Below are 21,011 nucleotides of genomic sequence, written 5' to 3'. Positions count from 1 at the left end.
TGTACAGACAAGACGTAAGACAAAGTCGACAAAGCTTAAGAACAGATAAATAAATGAAAAATAAAAAGATAAATACCCCCCTCTAATTCTATTCCCTACATACCACACATACACATGCACGCGCGCGCACACACACCAAATCACAGTATCAAGTCCTCTGCAAGGAACTGTGGCCTTCATTAACAATTCTAATTGCAGAGGGAACAAATGACCTGCTGAACCTAGTTGTTCTTATTTTTCTTTGTAGTAATCTCCCCTTACCACGTTTACTTAACTGAAATCTATCATGTAAAGGGTGGGTAGTATCTCCAATAATACTTTCAGCCTTATGTCGTATTATATCTTGAAACAGCTGAGCAGCTGATGTTAGATTGCATCCAATTATCCTACTAGCTGTTTTAATAATGCGTTGCAATTTATCCTGATCTTGTTTCCGCATACTACCAAAGACACAGACCAGGCCAAAGGACAAGACACTCTGAAGTACAGACTTATAAAATAACTCTAAAATGCAGGTGTCAACATTAAAACTACATAATTTCCTTAAAAAAAACATTCTTTGCTGTAGTTTCTTTACTTTGACAGCGGCACATTTGTCAAACCTCAACTGATCATCAATCTCAACCCCCAAATATTTGTAGGTGTTAACTCTGTCTATCACTGTATTATTGACGACTGTATTTGGTACTACTTCTGTAATACGTCTGAAATCGATAACCATTTCTTTTGTTTTGCTTGCATTAACATTAATAAAATTGTCAGAGCACCATTTTATAAAGCTCTGAATCTATTGCTCAGAATTTAAAGGTGTTTTTAAAGCCTGGTTGCTCCCAACAGCAAGAAGGGAGACAGTTGCGTTGAAAGACTCCATTCCAGTTCAAGATGCCGACACGCTGCCTATCTAAAAGCAGCTGCTATTTGATTTCATTTGTATTTAATTTTTTATATATACACAATATATGACCACGCGAACTGAATCAGCCTTTAATTGTAGCCTTATAGCTGATCTAGTATTCATTCTGTGGTGATCACTTACTTACTAATCTATGAATATTTTTAGTAGAAGTCTTTATGTACTTTTTTTTTTTTTTTTTTTAAGCCCCATTTTTAAAATGCCATTCCACCATTGGATGTATTCTTTGGCATACAATATATTTTATGACAACATGACTAGACAGAGAAATCTTTTAGCTTCAAAATGATATATCAAACACAATTTTTTGACAAGTATATTAATTTTGCGACCAAAGTCACCTACCCTTTTAATTTCCGCGCGGTAGTGAAACGTGATGTCATCGGCAGGTTCCCCTTCTTGTGTACCACGTCACGTGTGACGTGGTACAGGTTATCAGCAATGGCGGATAGAACGCGATTTCCACTTGTCGATTGCTGTGCCGATATTCACCATCGACCGTCTCCTTTGGGCATTGCTTGCTATTTTCCTTCGCTTCTTTTCCGAAGCTGACAATCGCGTTCTATCCGCCATTGCTGATAATCTGTGCCACGTCACACGTGACGTGGTACACAAGAAGGGGAACCTGCCGATGACATCACATTTCACTACCACGCGGAAATTAAAAGGGTAGGTGACTTTGGTCGCAAAATTAATATACTTGTCGTTATCAAAAAATTATGTTTGACTTATGTTTCATTTTGAAGCTAAAAGATTTCTCTGTCTAGTCATGTTGTCATAAAATATATTGTATTTTATGCCAAAAAAATACATCCAATGGTGGAATGGCACTTGAAGTGTGATTTCTGTGTTCTCTTATTTGGAATTATCTTGACCTGGTTTAGTATTATCCTGAGCGGACTGGTTATGTTCCCTAGCGACCTCTATGTTTAAGTTAAATTTGACTTATGGGTTGGGGGGGGGAACAATTTGATGTAAATGCCCGTTATATGTTACATCCATGCAGAAATGATTGCTGATTAAGTTGGTGGACTCTTTTGGCTAAATCCCCCATTGCTCAGGTTATTTTAAATCTGCACGGAGTGTATAAGCACTTTTTTCCTCCCCCCTGTTTTGATGTAGCAGTGTCTGCGCATAAGACATTTTTAACATTGGGTATTTTGATTTGCAAACCGAACCAATCAGGCTCATTTTCATTTACCAATGCTACATAGTTATCTTACAACTTGATCAAAGTGACATTCGCTGTGAGGAAATTGCCATTATCCAGCAAGGTTTTAGACGTTAAAACCTACGCTTGCTAAACGGGCTCCTTGCTCAACATGACTTTTGCTGGAAGAGAGATTAAACGGCAAAAGAAAAGCCTCTTTTGGGGTGAGAGGGAGGTGAATGCTTGCCAGAATTCAGCCTCATGTCCAACAGGATTTCCCAAACTGCCTTGCATTTTTAGTCATTAAGCTTGGCATATTGACAGTAGCAGCTGGAATTCCTTGATTCCTGATATGACAATTAGAACAATTTAAATCCTGATCAGAAAACATGGCATCTGTGTCTGTTTCCTTTTTAGTCTGTTGTATATCCTGTATGAATGTTAACCGGCTGTCTGACTTCAAAGTAGAGTAACAAAACCCCTTTTTCTGATGCTGTTCAATATGGCATGTGCATTTTATTTTATTTATTTTTTTTATTTTTTTTTAATATATATAATTTTTATTTTAAACTGATGAGCAGAGTTCTGCAAGTATTCCTGGCCTTGGTGTTAACAGGTAATTAATGGCCCTTTTCCACTACCCTTTTTCAGCTCGCTTCAGCCCGACACGGCTCGCGTTTCGACTACCAAAGAACAGCACGACTCAGCTCGCTTCAGCCCTGCTTAGCCCCTAAAACTCGCACCGTTTTGGAGTGGGGCTGAAGTGAGCCAAGTGAGGCTGGGGGCGTGAGCAGACACTCCCCTGTGCACTGATTGGTGAGGATGAGTGTCCTCACATGCCCACACACGCCCCGCGAGCACGCTGGGATCTGTAAACACCGCAAACCCGGAAGAAGAAGAATTACGAGAATTTCTGAAGCCTTATGCGCCTCGCCTCATCTATACGCTCTTGCCAGTATTTGTTGGTGTTGTCGGTGACAAGCCACAGCACCAAGACCAGCAACACTAACGACTCCATGTCCTCCATGTTTATTGTTTACTATCCGGGTCGTGAGACTACCGCTTAAAAGCTCACTGATGTCACTGTTTGCGCTGCTTAACGACATCACGTGATGTCCACCCACTTTCGCTAACTCCACCCAATGTGTCCACCCACTTCCAGCCAGCACGGTTCAGCGCGGTTGTAGTCGAAATGCAACTCCAACAGCCCCACTCAGCTCGACTCAGCCCAACTTAGCTCGGCACGGCTCAGCCCGACTCAGCCGCGTTTGTAGTGGAAAAGCGGCATAAGCCTCCAAAAAACCCTTCTCACCAGCTTCCAGTATAATCCCCCCCCCCCCCCCCCCCCCCAATGTAATGCCGTAACTTCTGCATGACGCGTGTTGCGTATGTCTGTCCACCAGGCTTTTAGGCAGGATTTTTTTTTAGGGAGTCTAACTTTTTTGCAGGTGTCACTGTATGTGGCGAGGTGTAGCGGCGCGTTGAGCGCCGCTGGCACGAGTGTTTTAGGGGGTTCCGGGGGTACTCCCCCGGAAAATTTTGAAATTTCTAATGCTCTCAAATGCTATTTCCTTCATTTTGACAGCAAATTTTGAGCAATACAGCCAAGTGTTTTTGCCTTTGTTACAACATTCTTGTATCAATAGTATGAATAGGGTCCCTTTCAATGTACAAAGGAAGCTGCAAGTCTCAGGTACGACTGGAAGGTGGTATTTCTACTTTATGTCGTTGTGTTCAAAAGATATGGGCTGTCAAACACACTTTGACAGATTGTGACACCCTATAGGGTTGGTTGTCACAATGTTATTTCAATGGGGCGGTACAGGAACCGAAAATACATACATATTTTTGAGAATTATGTAAAAATGTTAAAGAAAATGTATTCAAAATACATGTAGGTATAACAGATTGGTAATACAATATCAACTTTGGGAACACCAAAACAAAATACACTGCAAACTGCGTATATTTTTAATGAATATTATTATTAAAATGGGTATATTTCTGGGATTTTTTGAGCTGGAGTTGCATATTAAGCATGACAAATTAGCTATAAAGCTTTCTGATCGCAGAATACTACATAAATAAAGCTTGTTGTAGCTGTGTTTGTCTCAGTCAGTAGTGCACCTATTGCAATTGCATTACATGTGACAACCAACCCCGAACACAGTGTGACAACCAACCCCGGCTGACCAGTTTTGCTTTCAAAGCCGCTAGCGTCCAAAGATTTAGTATAACAAAGAAAAAAACACACAGGAAATATGGCTAAGTCTTCAAACATTATAATGGTATAATCCCAGCATCCTTTAGAATGTGTCGTATTTGATTATTGTTTAGCCTACTAGAAATACTACCCGCCGGCTCGACTACCACACTCTCCACTACGTAGCCTGTAATGTTGGGAAAATCTGCATGAAAATGTTATTTACTGTTAAAAGGATTTATTCGGGATAAATAACATGTCAGGTAAGGCCGGTTTTCTATAGACTACATTCCACATTTAGCTGCGGCAATATAGTCTACGGCTATATTGTCTGGATATTTATGCCAGTGTCTCCTAGGCATACATCTTTTCCCCCTCTGCTCTGGGAACGCATATTACAAGTGCTTTGTACACCAAATTTATTTAATAACCCATTTATTTATAACGAGGGCTCTCACAACTTTGAAATTAGTGCAGCCATAGAAACGCGCGTTTCTGTAGCTCTGCGGCGGGTGCCTATATTTTGTACTCTGGGCTCGTGCTGTTGCTATGGTAACCCTGGGCGTCTTCGGGAAAGACAGCTGTCAAAGCGAGACTTCTGAAATTTCCAAAATGGCGGTGTCAACAAAGCTTGTAGATCCTCGGAAAGCTCAGACTCGGCGATTTTTTAACATATTCAGCTAAGTTACCGGACATAACACGGGCGGAAATATTAGGGCGTCTTTAGGGCGTCGTACTAAAAAGTAGGGCGTCCAATTTCTTGTTTTTTTCAGTACAGGGCGTCGAAAAGACGCCCAGACGCCCCTCTATCTAAAAGCCTGCTGTCCACACCCCCTTTTCCTCCCTCAAAACCACAAGCCTTACGGTCATCAGTTGGTGATTGTTAATTGGCGTCATAGGGCAATGGTACATTACGCACAATCTCCTAAGCATATTAGTCATTATTGCCAAACTGATTTTAGCAATACTAATATTGCAGTAGCCTGTATTATACAAATGAGCACTTGGAAAAACATTGTGTTCCATGAGCATTCTCCCATATCACACATTTTATGAAATGAACTTTTATATCGCCTGATTTTAGGGATGCCTCATAGGTGCAGTTTTCTTCTTTTATTTATTTATTTATTTTTACACATACTTTATTTGCACTGTGCAGCACCATCAATGTATATTTATGCCGATCAAGTTGAAGTGAAACTGGTATATAATGCTTCAAGATTCATTGTTTTCTTGTGATTGCTATGGTAATGTGAATGCTTTTAATCTGATAGTAGGCTGTGGTCTGGCAAAAGTAAGCTTGCCTCGTCTTGTACTCCTAGAAGAGTACCTGGATGTTTTGTATGCTGTGTCAGAAACCGTAGAAGCCACTACTGAGGTTTTTGCTAGAATGTATTTCTGATAACTCAAAGTTCAAAACAAAACAAAAAAACCTGGTTAGTAGGATGCTTATAATTTTGAACGCTTTTTTTATTCTTTTCCTCCTTCTCTATTTCAGGGCTATGTCTTCGGCAGCCACCGCACCCCCATCCGCAGACAAGGTGGATGGCTTCTCCAGGAAGTCGGTCCGGAAAACTAGGCAGAAGCGAGCGCAGAGCTCGTCTCAATTCAGATCTCAGGACAAACCCATTGAGCTAGTGCAGCTGCCGCTACTGAAAGGTATCAAAGCCACCATGTTTAGATAATGGCAATTTATCAAGAGCAAAACTGTGTAGATATCTGACCATCACACCTGTATGTGGGTCTTCCTAACTGTTCCAAACGCAGTTGTATAGAGTGCTTTTGTATGCTATAACATTACGATTTCCCTTCAGTGGAACTAAGGAGCCCAAACCTGTTTCTGCACGATGTGCCCCCATCAATGAAGGCATGGTTTGCCAGGGTCATCAGGAGCTCACCTCACTATAGCTCTTGTGGCTCAATCGGGGAAATCCTTATAGCCATGCTGAAATACAAAAGACTTTATTGGATTCCCAGATGGGATCTTCATATCCAATTTACGATATAAAGAAGAAAATTATATGTAAAAATAAATCCTATTAGATTAGATAAAACTTTATTGATCCCTTTGGGCAGGTTCCCTCAGGGAAATTTAAGATTTCAGCAGCATCATTACAGGTAAACAGAGAAAAGAAATAGAGAAAAACTTCTAGATAAATTAAAATAAGTATTTACATATACAAATATAAAAAGAATAAGATATGGGGAAGGAGGGGGGGGCGTGGCGGCGGCAGGAGAGATATTGCATTTTATATTGCACATTATATTGCACATTGTCCAGTATTGCTTATTGTTAGGCTAGGCTACTGCTCCTTCCCATCCTCTGTCCTCCTGTCGTCCCCCCCCCCCCCCCCCCCCCAGAGAGGAGTTGTACTGTCTGATGGCGTGAGGGACAAAGGAGTTTTTGAGTCTGTTCATCCTGCGCTTGGGAAGGAGCATTCTGCCACTGAACAGGCTCCTCTGGTTGCTGATGACGGTGTGCAGAGGGTGACTGGCATCGTCCATGATGATCAAGTTTGTCAGTAGACCTCTTCTCTGCCACCATCACCAGGGAGTCCAGCTTCATGCCGACCACAGAGCCGGCCCACCTGATCAGTTTGTCCAGCCTGGATGTGTCCTCCTTGGATGTGCTGCCCCCCAGCACACCACGGTGTAAAACAGGACACTGGCGACCACAGACTGATAGAACATCCACAGGAGTTTCCTGCAGATGTTAAAGGACCGCAGCCTCCTAAGGAAGTATAGCCTGCTCTGTCCCTTCCTGTATAAGTGTTTGGTGTTGCAAGTCCTGTCCAGCCACAGCCCGAGGTACTTGTAGGAATCCACAGCCTCCACCTCGACTCCCTCGATCAGAACTGGTCGTGACCTTGGTCTGGACCTCCCAAAGTCAATGACCAGCTCCTTGGTCTTCGAGGTGTTGAGCTGCAGATGGTTCCTGTTGCACCACACAGCAAAGTCCCTCACCAGGCTCCTATACTCCTCCTCTGATGCCCCTTTTCCACCAAAGCAGTTCCAGGGCTGGTTTGGGGCCAGTGCTTAGTTTGGAACTGGGTTTTCTGTTTTCACTGACAAAGAACTGACTCTGGGGCCAGAAAAACCGGTTCCAGGCTAGCACCAACTCTCTGCTGGGCCAGAGGAAAGAACCGCTTACGTCAGCGGGGGGGCAGAGTTGTTAAGACCAACAATAACAAGACCGCGAAAGATCGCCATTTTTAAGCGGCGAGAAGCCGCAGCTGTACAAACGCGAAGTCATTTTTTATTATTGTTGCTGCTGCTGCTTCTTCCGTGTTGTTTTTGCTTCGATATTCACGCCAAGGTTTAAGCGAATGTAGCGATGTAACTGACGTATACAGCGATGTAATGACGTGGCACCGCGAGCGATGGAAAAGCAAACTGGTTCTCAGCTGGCTCGCAAGTTGAACGAGTTGTGAACCAGCACTGGCTCCGAACCAGCCCTGGAACTGATTTGGTGGAAAAGGGCTATCTGTCGTCACTGATGCAACCAACATTTGCTGTGTCATTGGCAAACTTCTGAATGTGACATTTACAATCCAAAAAAAAAAAAATCACTAAAATGACTCATAAATCAATAATAAACTTGGTTAACTATGATTATTGGTTAAAATACTGCCATAAATTCCAAAATGCAAATATTAACTCGGAAGCCAATCACTCAGCAAGTGTTGTCTCAGCTGACGCTTAAGAGGCTACTGTCGCAACTTTTTCTCATTGGGCAACAAGTACCAGATTTTTACACCTCTGTAAGGAAACGAGTTCTGAGCTAGAGCAGTCCTGCACTTAATGAGGTGCAATGAGTCCCTTTTTTCTGGTGTTGTCATGAATTTGCGATCTCTTGTTGAACATGTTGCACAAATAAGTGGGTGCTAATCCATTAAGGCACTTGTAGATTTGCACACCACCTCTGAGATGAAGACAATCCACTACAGGAAGGAGTTTCAACTGTTTGAGTGTTGGCTGAATGCTCCAGAATCTAGTGGAAAGCTTACCCAGAAGAATGGAGTAGACCATGGCTGCAAAAGGGGGACAAACGGCATATTAATCCCAATGGTTTTGGGACGGTCAGTTGTCCACGTGCTTTTGGTCACGCAGTATAGTTTGGAAGACGCATTTGTGTCCGTTCCCATTGTTTTTGTGTTCAGTTTTGGTTTAAAGAAAAGACAAATGAAAACTGGTGCAGGAGAAGCGTTTTTAGTGGTCGAGAGGTTGGTTTCACTTGTAACACATCAAAGAGGAAAAAGTTGCTGATTTTGTCTGTGCATGCACATCAGAAGATTTACAAAGTGCACATTTGTTATTTTCTCCTCCTTTTATCTCTCGTTCTCTCCCTGTAGATGTGTCTGCCCAAGAGCAGCCAGAGTTGTTTCTAAAGAAGTTGCAGCAGTGCTGTACTCTGTTTGATTTCATGGACACACTGTCTGACCTCAAGATGAAGGAGTACAAGCGCTCTACTTTGAATGAGCTGGTGGACTATGTCACGGTTAGCCGAGGTTACCTCACTGAACAGACGTATCCAGAAGTTGTCAAAATGGTTGGTGCTACAGTCTTGATCAGAGTTTCAGTTGACGTTCAGTAATTTTAACCTCCTAGGGCTTAGCGGTCACATGCGTGGACAGCACTTTTTAGAAATTCGGAACAAGAATCCACACATGTGGACATACTTCTCTAAAAGTACATCTTATCAAAAGATGATGCTTAGTTTTTATTCTAATCAGGTTCTAATAAGCCCAAATAGCAAAGAGAAATAAAAAATGCATGTAAAAAAACAGCTTGGGCCTTAGGAGGTTAAACATGGCTTCATTAAGATACAGCACTTCCTCAGGGGCTCACTTAGTCTGTGTCTCTCTCTCTCTCTCTCTCTCTCTCTCTCTCTCAGGTGTCCTGTAACATATTCCGGACACTTCCTCCCAGTGACAGTAATGAGTTTGACCCAGAGGAGGATGAGCCTACGTTGGAAGCATCATGGCCCCACTTGCAGGTAGAACTGAGTAAAACATCGCACATCCCTCCCCCAACTTAAGTCAGACTGTCCCTGTTCATCTTGTGCTATTTGTCTGAAGTTTTATCCTTGGCAAAAAAAAAAAACGTTACCCAATCCTTGTCTGTCTCTCTCCAGCTTGTCTACGAGTTCTTCATTCGCTTCTTGGAGAGTCAAGAATTTCAACCCAGCATTGCCAAAAAGTACATTGACCAGAAATTTGTACTCCAGGTGTGTTCTGGAAAAGTGTGGGCTCGTTACATGGAAATAAGTAGTGTATTGTACGGTTTACGAAGTTATGTTATTGTGTTCAGTGTTACCAAGGCATGTTGCTAGTTCAACATGTCTTTTATGGGTGCTGCTAAATAAACCTGCCTGTTGATAAAGTGCTTCTGTCTTGCCCTCGCTCTGTTTGTTCTCAGCTTCTGGAGCTGTTTGACAGTGAGGACCCTCGTGAGAGGGACTGTTTGAAGACGGTCCTGCACAGAATTTATGGCAAGTTCCTCGGTCTCAGGGCCTTCATCCGCAAACAGATCAATAACATTTTTCTTGGGTAAGAAAAGTGAAATTACCCCCCAAAGTAATGGATCAGATAATGCAGATAATGTTGAATACTGCATTACTGATATTTTATCTGCTCTTGTTTTTGAATGCCATCTCTGTTTGGAGTAGGTTTGTGTACGAAACGGAACACTTCAGTGGAGTTGCTGAGCTCTTGGAGATCTTGGGAAGGTATGTGCCTGTCTAGTCGTTTAGATTAGTGCAGAATGTACACTGTCATGTTGTTCATGCTTGTTTGCTCCCCCTCTTTTTTTTTTTTTTTTTCCTTTTTTCTCCCTGTAGTATCATCAATGGCTTTGCACTTCCTCTGAAAGCTGAACATAAACAGTTCCTGGTAAAAGTTTTACTGCCTCTGCACTCAGCAAGAAGTCTGTCACTCTTCCATGCACAGGTATTCAGGGCCCTGTGCCTGCTTTGGCTGTTTTTACAGTTAAGTTTTTTTGTTTGTTTGTTCATGCTTGTGACACTTGATGCTTTATTTCACGCTGTGAAAAGTGAAGGACACTTGAAGCTACCAATCTGAGATACGTGGCAAAAAAAAAAAAAAAAAAAAATTCAAGTTTTGTTAATTTTTCTGGTGGTGATAAAGTTTGTTCAGTACCTGCATTTCATCAAAAGGGGTGAAACTGAGGACACGCTAAGTAAATGAGTGCACTGTCTATAAATTCCCTTGAGGGGGAGAGTAGTGAGGGAGGACTGTATAAATTCTCCACTGCTGCTGTTGTCAGGTCAGTGCATGCGCGCACACTTATCAACGTTTCTGTCTTTTGCAGCTGGCCTACTGTATTGTGCAATTTCTAGAGAAAGATCCCATGCTAACAGAACCTGTAAGTGACATCCTGCTCGAAGCTTTTCTCTTTATGTCTATATATTTTGTTCCTCTGCCTCATTTTGATTTGGAACTTTTCAGGTGATAAGAGGCTTGTTAAAGTTCTGGCCAAAAACCTGCAGTCAGAAAGAGGTAAATGAAAATTTCATGCTTAATTCAAAAGTGCTTGTTACTTGGTAAATGTCTCTTACTTATTGAATTGGGACTTCAAATATTCTTTAGCATTTGACCGAAGTTTATTGGATGCTCTTCAGAGATGTTCTCTGATGCAATATCGGTATGAATATGGAACTGTAATTCTTGCTTCACATTGAATACGCCGACTGTCGAGTTGTGCACGGAGCTCTTTGATAAGAGCAAAACATCAGAGAGGAGACCAGTGGGCTGCTGCAGTAGCGGCCCTGCTGTAACCTTTGATTTTGTTCCCACAGCAGAGTAGTTACAAGGTTGTGGTGATTAGCTGCTGTTTTCCCTGTGAAGGAAGATGGCTGCTCTGTTTTGACACTCATGCCGGTATGTTCTTAGGTTATGTTCCTCGGTGAGCTAGAGGAGATCCTAGACGTGATTGAGCCCACACAGTTTGTCAAGGTCCAGGAGCCTCTGTTCAAGCAGATTTCCAGATGTGTATCCAGTCCTCACTTTCAGGTCTGCCCTTTTAAAAAAAATAAATATAAATACCCCACGCTGAAGGGGTGGGGGGGTAAATACTGGTTTACCTCTGTCCATGTTTCCGTCTGTCTAAAACGCACCCTTTTGATCACCAACCACAAATCATAGCCACTTGGTACCGAACTTCAGCTTGGGGTTCTTTACCATGTATACTGTTCAGGTCTGCCGCACATCAACTTCCTGTTTACTGACAATGTATTTACAAAACCTATATCGTGGATTTACAACATTTTTTCACAGCAGTTTTCTCAGCAACTACAAATCACAACTGCTTGATATTTGGTACCGAGCTTCAGCTTGGGGTTCTATACCATGTATACCGTTTTCAGGTCTGTCACACAGTCAGTACGTTTACATGCACATCTAAATCGAGCTACTGTCGGTAATCGAGCAAAGGGTCCCAGCAGGGGTGCCAGAGAAATCCAATCCTACATGCACAAGTGAAATCGGGCTATTGTGCACCCGAGCCACACGTGGCGCTACACGCCCCATCGTGTTGGTACACTTCCGGTTGTCGTCATGAAGAAGAGCTATAGTGTTGCCAGATACTGCTGACGTATTCCAGCCCAAAACATGTTCAAATCCGCTAAAATGCACTTAAAACCCCCCAATCTGGCAACACTGGCAGTTCTGTGTTCAAGCTGTTAGGCTTGCTCTAACAGACTGTATGGCTACAAACTGTCCGGCGCAGACCACTGTTTTGTAAGACAACTTATTTTGCACAATGTTTTTCTAAAGTCCATTTTTTGCTTACAAAAATTTTTTTTTTTTGCTTACAATTTAACTTGTGTCTTAATAAACACACAAAATTCAATTATTTTGTTTTTATTGACATTCTTCAGATGTTGGGGAGAGATATATATATATATATATATATATATATATATATATATATATATATATATATATATATATATATACACACAAATACAGTGACTTGTTTATGTACACAATTCACAGCTATGCAACAGATGTATTTGGTGATACAGTAAGTGAGCTAAATTTTAACAGTGCAAACAATGCCACAAAAAGAAAAGATTCATGCCGTTGTCATGATTCGTTGTCATGCCGACCGAGGCTGCTGTTTTTCCCGCTTTTGGTCTCGTCACTTCTGGAAGGGGCAGCGCTGAAGTAAGCGGCTCGACTCCGTAGCTCGATAGGGTATACATGCACTAAGTAGCTCGGCTACAGTCGCATAATCTAGGTCGTGTAGCTCGATTGCGAGAAATCAAGTTCGGTTCAATTTCAGCCTAGCTAAGGTGTTTTACATGCCATTTAGAGCTTCGATTTCAGTCGAGCAACCGCAGAAATTCGATTTTCTCTATGTGCATGTAAACGCACTGAGTGACTTCCTGTTTACCAACATTGTATTTACAAAGCATGTAGCATGGATTTACAACATTTTTCTCAGCAGCTACAAATCACAACTGCTTGATTCATAAGTGTCCTATTGCTTGCATTCTGATATAAGTGAGAACGGGGGGGATACATAAGTGAGCAGTAACTCACAGTTGATCTTGTGGGGGGTTTAAACCCACATTTTATTATATACTGTTCAGCTAAATCCCTTCTAACAAAATGACTGCAGATTCCAAATGGATGTAATTGTCTTCCCTCATTTCTGCATGGTAGGTGGCTGAGCGAGCCCTGTATTACTGGAACAATGAGTACATCATGAGTCTGATCGAGGAGAACTCCAGTGTCATCCTGCCCATCATGTTTGCTAGTCTCTACAGGATCTCGAAAGAGCACTGGAACCCGTAAGTGTACTCAGAATTGGGTCTCAGCCTGCAGTTCTTCCAGGAGATCGTTTAGGCCAATTAACAGAGCCTTTCTGATACACTGGCAACATCCACATTACAAGCCTTATTGTTCAAGTCTGATTTTTGCTTGGGTCAGATTTGCCCATCTTGACAATTCATTGATGATTACAGGTGACTTGTGTCTAACTGTAATGTGACTGCATCTGTCCTCCGAAACAGCAAGCATGTGCACGTTTATTTGCACGAGTCATCCGCTTCAACAACAGAAGTCGTTTGTGAGATGACTTGTGCTATTAAAACTGACAATATGGATGCACTTGTAACTAATACACACCTTTTCATTTTGCTCTGGAGGATGGCAGAGTTTGCAAGCTTGCTCTTGCTGTTTTTGCAGCTATCGTAGCGGTCCTCCGTTGTTTTGCTGTGCTTCCTGTGCTGGCTGATGACCACACTCGGCACACGCATATAGGCAAAATGCCACACGAATTCCAATCTGACTGTTCTCATTCATGTAGCATGGCCATGGATTGGATCTCAGCCCACGTATGAAAGTGACCTCAGATTTGTGTCCACACGGCCCTGAAAACATCAGATCTGTGTCACATTAAGGCAAAAATCAGAATTGAGTCACTTCAGCCTGGTAATGTGAACGTAGCCATTGACTCAGCCCCATGTAGGGCTGAGTAATGTGGCCAAAAATGTTTTCATATCGGTCAGTAACAATCATATCGTGTCGTCATATTCAAGTTTAAAGGCTTTTTTAAAATTTATTTATTTATTTATTTATTGCTCCCGAATGAAAGTTGAAGAAACCAGATGGTTGCGATGTTAAGCTGTTCTTTGTGGTTACATGTTAAACACTTCCCAAACAGCAGAGCATTTCACAAATCTGAGGTAGAACATTCAAAACAATTATCATAAATATTTTTTTCTTCCCCCCCAAACATCAAAAAGTGCCTGAGTAAAATTAAGGAATCCCTTTTTCCTCAGCTAACTAAATATCTTGATCGAAAAATTAAGTGCTGCAGTGTGATGCAGTACGTGTGCAAGATGCCTCAAATTGCAACTTTTTAAAGCAGCGTTTCTCAACCTTTTTTCAGTCACGGCACCCTTCAGAAGTATGCAAGTTCTCAAGGCACCCCCATATAAAATGTACGCAGTCACGCTGACCCCGGCAATAATGTGACATGGGAAAGGGGGCCATGAGACAGATTTTGATGATGCATGAGGCGGCGATGATCTGCATTAGTGTAACTATCGTTTTTTGGAATTTTAATTCATTTTCTTTATTTCAATGTTAGAATATATAATTTTTTGACAGCACCCCTAACGAAGCCAGACACGGCACCCTGGTTGAGAGAGGCTGTTTTAAAGGATGTCAATCAATAGACCCTTCCCGCATGACGTCATCGCGCCGCGAGATTTCGGTAGTCGCCATATTGGAAGACCAAGTACACATCTATGCAAGTACATACATAAAACAAACTACACCTGAAATGTAGCCAGGGCCGGTTCTGCCCTAATCTGGACCCGGGTGCAACATCGCGCAACCCCCCCCACCCCACCCCACCCAAAAAAAACACACCAGTCTAAATCAGGACAACCAGTATTCGAACTACGGGGGTACTCGGGGGATCCGAGATCCCCTGAAACAGACGTGATCCCTTGAAAACATGATTTGGGAAGTGTTGGGGGGTCTCTAAAATATTGGCAAAATGATGTTTATTGACAGCAATCGTGTGTAACGGGAAGCATTTGCATATCCGAAGTGTTGTTTGCATCAAAGATAAAATAAACCGATATGACAACGACTGCTGCTGCCAGGTTGGTTGTTGAGTAGCCTGACTGTTTTTGTTCTTACGTGTGGTATCATTGTTGACGCAAGGTTGTTTTTTGAACATGCCAATGCGGACACGATTTCCCCTGATGAGTTATGACTTCAGACGCGATGCATGTGTGGAGGTGTGGAGTCCGTGTGATATGTGCGTAAGATAGGCTTCTCATGTGTTTGGAGATCCGTGCTCCGAGACAAGCGCAAGCACACACACCCCCGGGAAAAAAAGGGACCCCCCCGAAAATATCGGCATAGTTCGAACACTGAGGACAACCATCACATAACTATAACTATAAGCATTTTATATCAGGGCGGCACGGTGGTGTAGTGGTTAGCGCTGTCGCCTCACAGCAAGAAGGTCCTGGGTTCGAGCCCTGGGGCCGGCGAGGGCCTTTCTGTACGGAGTTTGCATGTTCTCCCCGTGTCCGCGTGGGTTTCCTCCGGGTGCTCCGGTTTCCCCCACAGTCCAAAGACATGCAGGTTAGGTTAACTGGTGACTCTAAATTGACCGTAGGTGTGAATGTGAGTGTGAATGGTTGTCTGTGTCTATGTGTCAGCCCTGTGATGACCTGGCGACTTGTCCAGGGTGTACCCCGCCTTTCGCCCGTAGTCAGCTGGGATAGGCTCCAGCTTGCCTGTGACCCTGTAGAAGGATAAAGCGGCTAGAGATAATGAGATGAGATTTTATATCAACTATTTTAACTAAATGGGCTATAATAAATAAGCCTGCAGGCAGCCACGGCGGGCTGCCTCAGAAAAGTAACCATTTGTCCTACCTTAACTCGTTTTGCTTTTTCTGCCTCCTTTTTTGTATTTTCGACCCTGCGTTTATTTTCTTTCCTTTTCTGAAAACCCGATTTGTATCCAGACATTTTGTTCTGCTACCAACGAACTAACTCGTCAGGTCTCGTCTCTCGAGTCCGTGATGAAGGGCAACAATTGATACATTTTTACAAACAGCCAGTAAACAGCCAATAGGGAGGTCGCAACGTTCAGGCTCTCCTTTGCTCAGAGACACTCAGTAATGCACTTATTCTCTGTCTCCTGGCAGAAAGCTCCTTGGTTTGCTTGTGTCTCAATCACAGCTGGTATTCTGTAGAAAGACTTCTTTTCACCTTTCCCATCAGCTTTGTTAGAACACCCTAACACAGCACAAAAGTTTACCATTGTAGGTTTATGATGAATCAAGTGCCTCGTGGGTTTAAATTCCGCGCGCTGCCGTTATTTCCCCCTAATCACGAGTTTGTTGGTCTTCCAATATGGCGCAGGGTTTGTTTACTTCTGGTTTCCGGTGACGTCAGTGGGAAGGGTCTATAAAACTGTAGACAGACAGACAAGGAAATTGACTTGCATCCCTGGACATTGTAAATGATCTTGTTTCTGGACTGCGTGCATACATGGAGTTTAAAAGTTGCAAAACTCTAGAAACTCAAGTTTTGCAGTGACTGGGTGCAAGATCTGCTAATTCACAAGCCGGTGTTGTGCTGTGAGAAGCAGCCCCCCTCCCCCCGATCATGGGAATGTTCATTTCAAGATAACCTTATAACCACAATACATTTAAATTTGTATATTGAGTAAACATCAAGAGACAGTGACTTGTTTTTTTGATATCCTTGGTATCAAGTAGTATAAACACAATTTACTACGAATAACCTACACATCAAGCATGGAAACGAATAATATCGAACATCTTGCTATATTTCTGTTGAAGAAAATTTTATTGTGATTGCTGTCTAGCTCTAGTCCCATGAAACAAAATGCTTCAGTTTTAACCTTTCAATCCACACGAACACCCTGATAAACGACTTGCATAACAGTGCAGCCCTATCCATTCTGCCCATTTTGGACATACCATATAAAGGGTAAATTCATAGAAATCTTTGTGTGGTGTATATTTACAATCGCAGTCTTTTAACACGGTTTTAATTGCGCTGGCTTGTTTCTTTTTACAAAAGGCACTTTTGTAAAGCACTTAGACTTTTTCTCTGTGAAAAGTGCTAGATAAATAAATTTTACTTGGTCTATTCCAGTTACCCATGTTAACATATTGGACAAATATGCTGTTTTTACTCCCACTCGTGTTGTAATTAATAGCTGGCACAACCTCCATAAGCCCCCACCACTCATGTTCAGCTTAGTATATCATTTAGTTTTCTTGATGGAAATTAAATGGTGTCATTTGCTCTCTTCCTTCTGGTCCTGCTTGTGGAAAGCAGTGTGGATTGGCCCAAAAGTGCCATATACGACATGTACGTTTTGCTTGTGTTGCATCCAGTGTGAATTCTAGGTAAAGAAAGAACAATGCAGTTTATTAATTCGCTATGTTAGGACAAGTTAAAAATCATGAATGTGTTTCGTCCTTGTTTACTTTGCTACCTTTTTTTTTTTTTTTTTTTTTGGATCCTCTTATCACTAGAGCGATATCTGCTTTAATCTACAATGTGCTAAAAGCATTCATGGAGATGAACAGCGCCCTGTTTGATGAACTTGCCTCAACTTACAAATCAGAACGTCAGAGGTAAGCCGCCTAACATTTTGGTCTACAGTGGAACTACAGTAGATGCGTGTATCACCTGCATTAAGAAGTCTACAACTCCTCTGGGTTTCCTTTTGCTCCCTTGTCTCAGGGAAAAGAAAAAGGAGAAGGAGCGGGAGGACTTGTGGCGGAAGCTGGAAGAGCTGGAGCTGAGGCGAGGAATTCAGAACAGTGACGGCATCATTCCCACCTAAACATGGATGCAGCTCAATCCCTACATCAAGCTCCAACCAATGTTCTGCCACAGGGACGCCACATCTCCATGCTCCTTGTGCGCCATACTTTACTGTACACTCCTGCGTTTATCCGTTTTATCCCACCAGCACTGTAAAAACTCTTTCCACTGTTTCCTTTGACAATGATACAAAGAAGAAAAGGACAAGGTGTGCTTACCTGCAGTTGGGGGGACTTTGTATACACTCCTTGCTGTTTAAAATAAAGATAATCAACCGTATTAAGGGATGAATCTTGAAAACCCTTTGCCTCAGAAGTCGTTTGGGTTTTTTTTTTTTTTGGCATCTTCATTCAGTCTTGAGGATCTTTTGTCTCATAACCCACCAAAAAAAAAAGTAAATCCTCAGAGGCTTGAGCTCTTTTTTTTTTTTTTTTTTTTTTTTAAATTACTGTCTCAAACGTGAATACACGATCAGTCTAGAAATGTAAAAAAAAAAAAAGTTATAGCAAAAATCGATTGACAGGAAATTCCCTTTATTCACCTGCGTTATTTTTACAGGCTATTAAAAATGTGATCAGTTCTTTTGGCGTATGGACAGGTGTCTGTCAAGCACCGGTACCACTGATGAGTAGTAAGCCACAGTGCTCACCATGATCTCGCTGGAGTATTTTCTTGAATTTCAAGACCTGTTAAACTTCATTCTGGCATTTCACTGTTTATGAAGAATTTAAGAAAACTTTTGAAAGGGTTTTTTTTGGGGACGCTGCTGAAGACGGAGTTTTTCTTGTAAAACAGTGTTCAGAATTTCATTCAGTGTATTTGAGAAGGTTTTTTTTTTTTTTTTTTAATTAAGTTTAAACATCTTAAGGAGGATTCTTAGCCATAGGCAACTCTGACAGCTCCTGCTCTCGTCTTCGGACATTAAGATGGTCGGACGCTCTTAAAATAATTTGGATTAAGCTAGAATATTTTTAAAGGAGTGGTTGGAATGAAAGCCTGTGTGTATATATGGTATATTTCTAAATGCTGATCAAGTCTTATTCCTCAACAGAGATGCCATCCACTATAATGGGTTGGGACTAAAGCACTTGGAGTTTGTGTTCACAGGACTCACAATCTTTGTTTTTATTGTTTTATTCCAAATTAAAATCATGGGTGTGGATTTTACATGTGAGGAAGATGTATTTTTTTTTAATTGCTTTATCTGTGGGCCTGTGTCCCTTCATCAATTTTTTTTTTCCTTTGATGGCCCTGCTATGTTGATTGAAACTTAAGGTTTGATGAACAGAATAAATCTTAATTATTTAAAAAAATACAGAGACATTAAATAAACCTGTTTTTGTGATAAAACGTTTCTGTTGTGGTGTGTATAGGGTTTAAAAAAAAAAAAAAAATTATAAGTTGGTGCCGAGAGAGAACGTCTGTTTTTTGGGGGGTTCCAAGTTTTCATTGTAACAAGCCTGAAAGCTTTTGTTCAACTTCTGAAGGTAAGCTGCGGTTACGTCTCCATCAGTATTAATGTTTGACTGCTTTCTCTAGTAGCCATTATGCTTTGAACCTTATGTGGTCCTAAAAATCAGACTGATTTGCTCTGCAGGTTTCCTGTGCACCCTGTGGAAAGTTCGGACAACTGGAACGTTGCACTTTGACTTGGCACGTTTGTGTTTAAGCACTTTTACACCAGCAGAGGGCGGTGAGTGCACAACATTTAAAATGCAGTTGAAAAAATGCACTCCTGGAGTCAAACTGTTAGTCTTCATTGTGCAAGACTTAAGTGTTTAGAAGTGCGTGCAAATGCACAAGTCTTTCAGTTTTAAGCACTCAAGTTTTTAGTACATTTACACCAGGTTCAGTGGAATGCTGCACTATCTTCACTTACAGCAAATCGCAGGTTGGTCATGTAAATCCATGTATTGTAGTGAACTAGACTAAAAAAATTTCTCAAGACATTGTAGAATTATCGGGGCGGCACGGTGGTGTAGTGGTTAGCGCTGTCGCCTCACAGCAAGAAGGTCCGGGTTCGAGCCCCGTGGCCGGCGAGGGCCTTTCTGTGCGGAGTTTGCATGTTCTCCCCCGTGTCCGCGTGGGTTTCCTCCGGGTGCTCCGGTTTCCCCCACAGTCCAAAGACATGCAGGTTAGGTTAACTGGTGACTCTAAATTGACTGTAGGTGTGAATGTGAGTGTGAATGGGTGTCTGTGTGTCAGCCCTGTGATGACCTGGCGACTTGTCCAGGGTGTACCCCGCCTTTCGCCCGTAGTCAGCTGGGATAGGCTCCAGCTTGCCTGCGACCCTGTAGAAGGATAAAGCGGCTAGAGATGATATGAGAGACTGTAGAATTATCCCTAAAAATGCCACAATGAAGACTCCATTTCACATACAATTTAACTACAATTCTGAATAGGAATGAAGCTTTGGTTTTGTAAGACTTGCACTGTGTAGTAACTATACCTCGATTGTTAATGGGATATTCCACGATTGGGGCGCAATTAGTGTCCCACTGAAATAGCATGTATAAATGTGTATGTAAAAGATATTAAGCTTGGCTCAACTGTCCTTCATATTTCTGTGCATGCTTCAGATAAATCTAAAACTTCAAGAAACAAAGGCTATCTAGAGAAGTGTTTTTGCCTGTCCTAACCCACTTGAACTACAGTTTACCTTGAAATTGTAATTACAATACTTCAGAAATACAATTTTGCCATGTAAATCCATTTAATATCTAATGCTTGAAGAGTTCTCTCCAAAGGGATTGTCTGTTGTAGGTGTTTAAAAATGTACATTTTAGGAGTCTCGTGTCATGATCATCAGAACCTCCTAAAGATCATGGGAAGAAAAGTGCTCTTTTTCCCCCCCCCCCTTTTATTTTCGATCATGGGTCGTTATTGAAAGTATTATCCCGTTACCCAAGTTTATTGATTGATTGAATTTTTTTGCTTTTTTTTTTAAAAAAAATCATAATGTGTAAATGTCTTCATACTATTATCATGAATGCTAGTTAACACTTTCTTTTGAATTCTGTGCTTAAAGCTTAATCCTGTTACTTCCAGCAATTACTCATTGAAGAGCAAAATACAGCAAAAGAACCAAATAAAAAAAGGTGTTTGTTTTTTGGGCTAGAGATGAGTTCACATGTGTTTTGAAGGCTTAATATGACAAGTGCTAAATGGCAGCTCAACCATGAAATCTAAATTGAACATTTACAGCTCTTTGATACAGCACAATTACTGTGTCTGTCATAACCGTGATAAACTGTTGTGATTTTAATGTCTTATGAATGATGTAAAAATTGTCATAGCATTTTGTTATAGGCTCTCAGCTTGGCCTTGTGTAATCTGCTGAAAATAACCCAGTTTTTTTCAAAGCTTTGTTTCCTGGAATAGA

General features: G+C 41.7%; 1 protein-coding gene across 2 annotated transcripts in view; it reads left to right on the top strand.

Annotated features, from left to right (window-relative positions):
• ppp2r5ea (protein phosphatase 2, regulatory subunit B', epsilon isoform a) overlaps positions 1-18,979 on the top strand; it is a 61,931-nt gene extending 42,952 nt beyond the window's left edge. For both annotated transcript variants that reach the window (XM_060917677.1, XM_060917676.1), the window contains exons 2-14: positions 5,765-5,925; positions 8,619-8,815; positions 9,161-9,262; positions 9,401-9,493; positions 9,685-9,815; positions 9,935-9,994; positions 10,106-10,214; positions 10,597-10,650; positions 10,734-10,784; positions 11,178-11,297; positions 12,954-13,081; positions 17,335-17,436; positions 17,546-18,979. In XM_060917677.1, coding sequence (XP_060773660.1) covers positions 5,769-5,925; positions 8,619-8,815; positions 9,161-9,262; positions 9,401-9,493; positions 9,685-9,815; positions 9,935-9,994; positions 10,106-10,214; positions 10,597-10,650; positions 10,734-10,784; positions 11,178-11,297; positions 12,954-13,081; positions 17,335-17,436; positions 17,546-17,648 — 1,407 coding nt within the window. In that variant the 5' untranslated portion in view covers positions 5,765-5,768 and the 3' untranslated portion in view covers positions 17,649-18,979. The remainder of the gene's footprint in view (positions 1-5,764; positions 5,926-8,618; positions 8,816-9,160; positions 9,263-9,400; positions 9,494-9,684; positions 9,816-9,934; positions 9,995-10,105; positions 10,215-10,596; positions 10,651-10,733; positions 10,785-11,177; positions 11,298-12,953; positions 13,082-17,334; positions 17,437-17,545) is intronic.
• Positions 18,980-21,011: the final 2,032 nt, after the last annotated feature.

Source organism: Neoarius graeffei, chromosome 3 (assembly GCF_027579695.1).
Source record: "Neoarius graeffei isolate fNeoGra1 chromosome 3, fNeoGra1.pri, whole genome shotgun sequence".
Lineage (NCBI taxonomy): Eukaryota > Metazoa > Chordata > Actinopteri > Siluriformes > Ariidae > Neoarius > Neoarius graeffei.
This window is presented reverse-complemented; position numbering and strand designations above follow the sequence as displayed.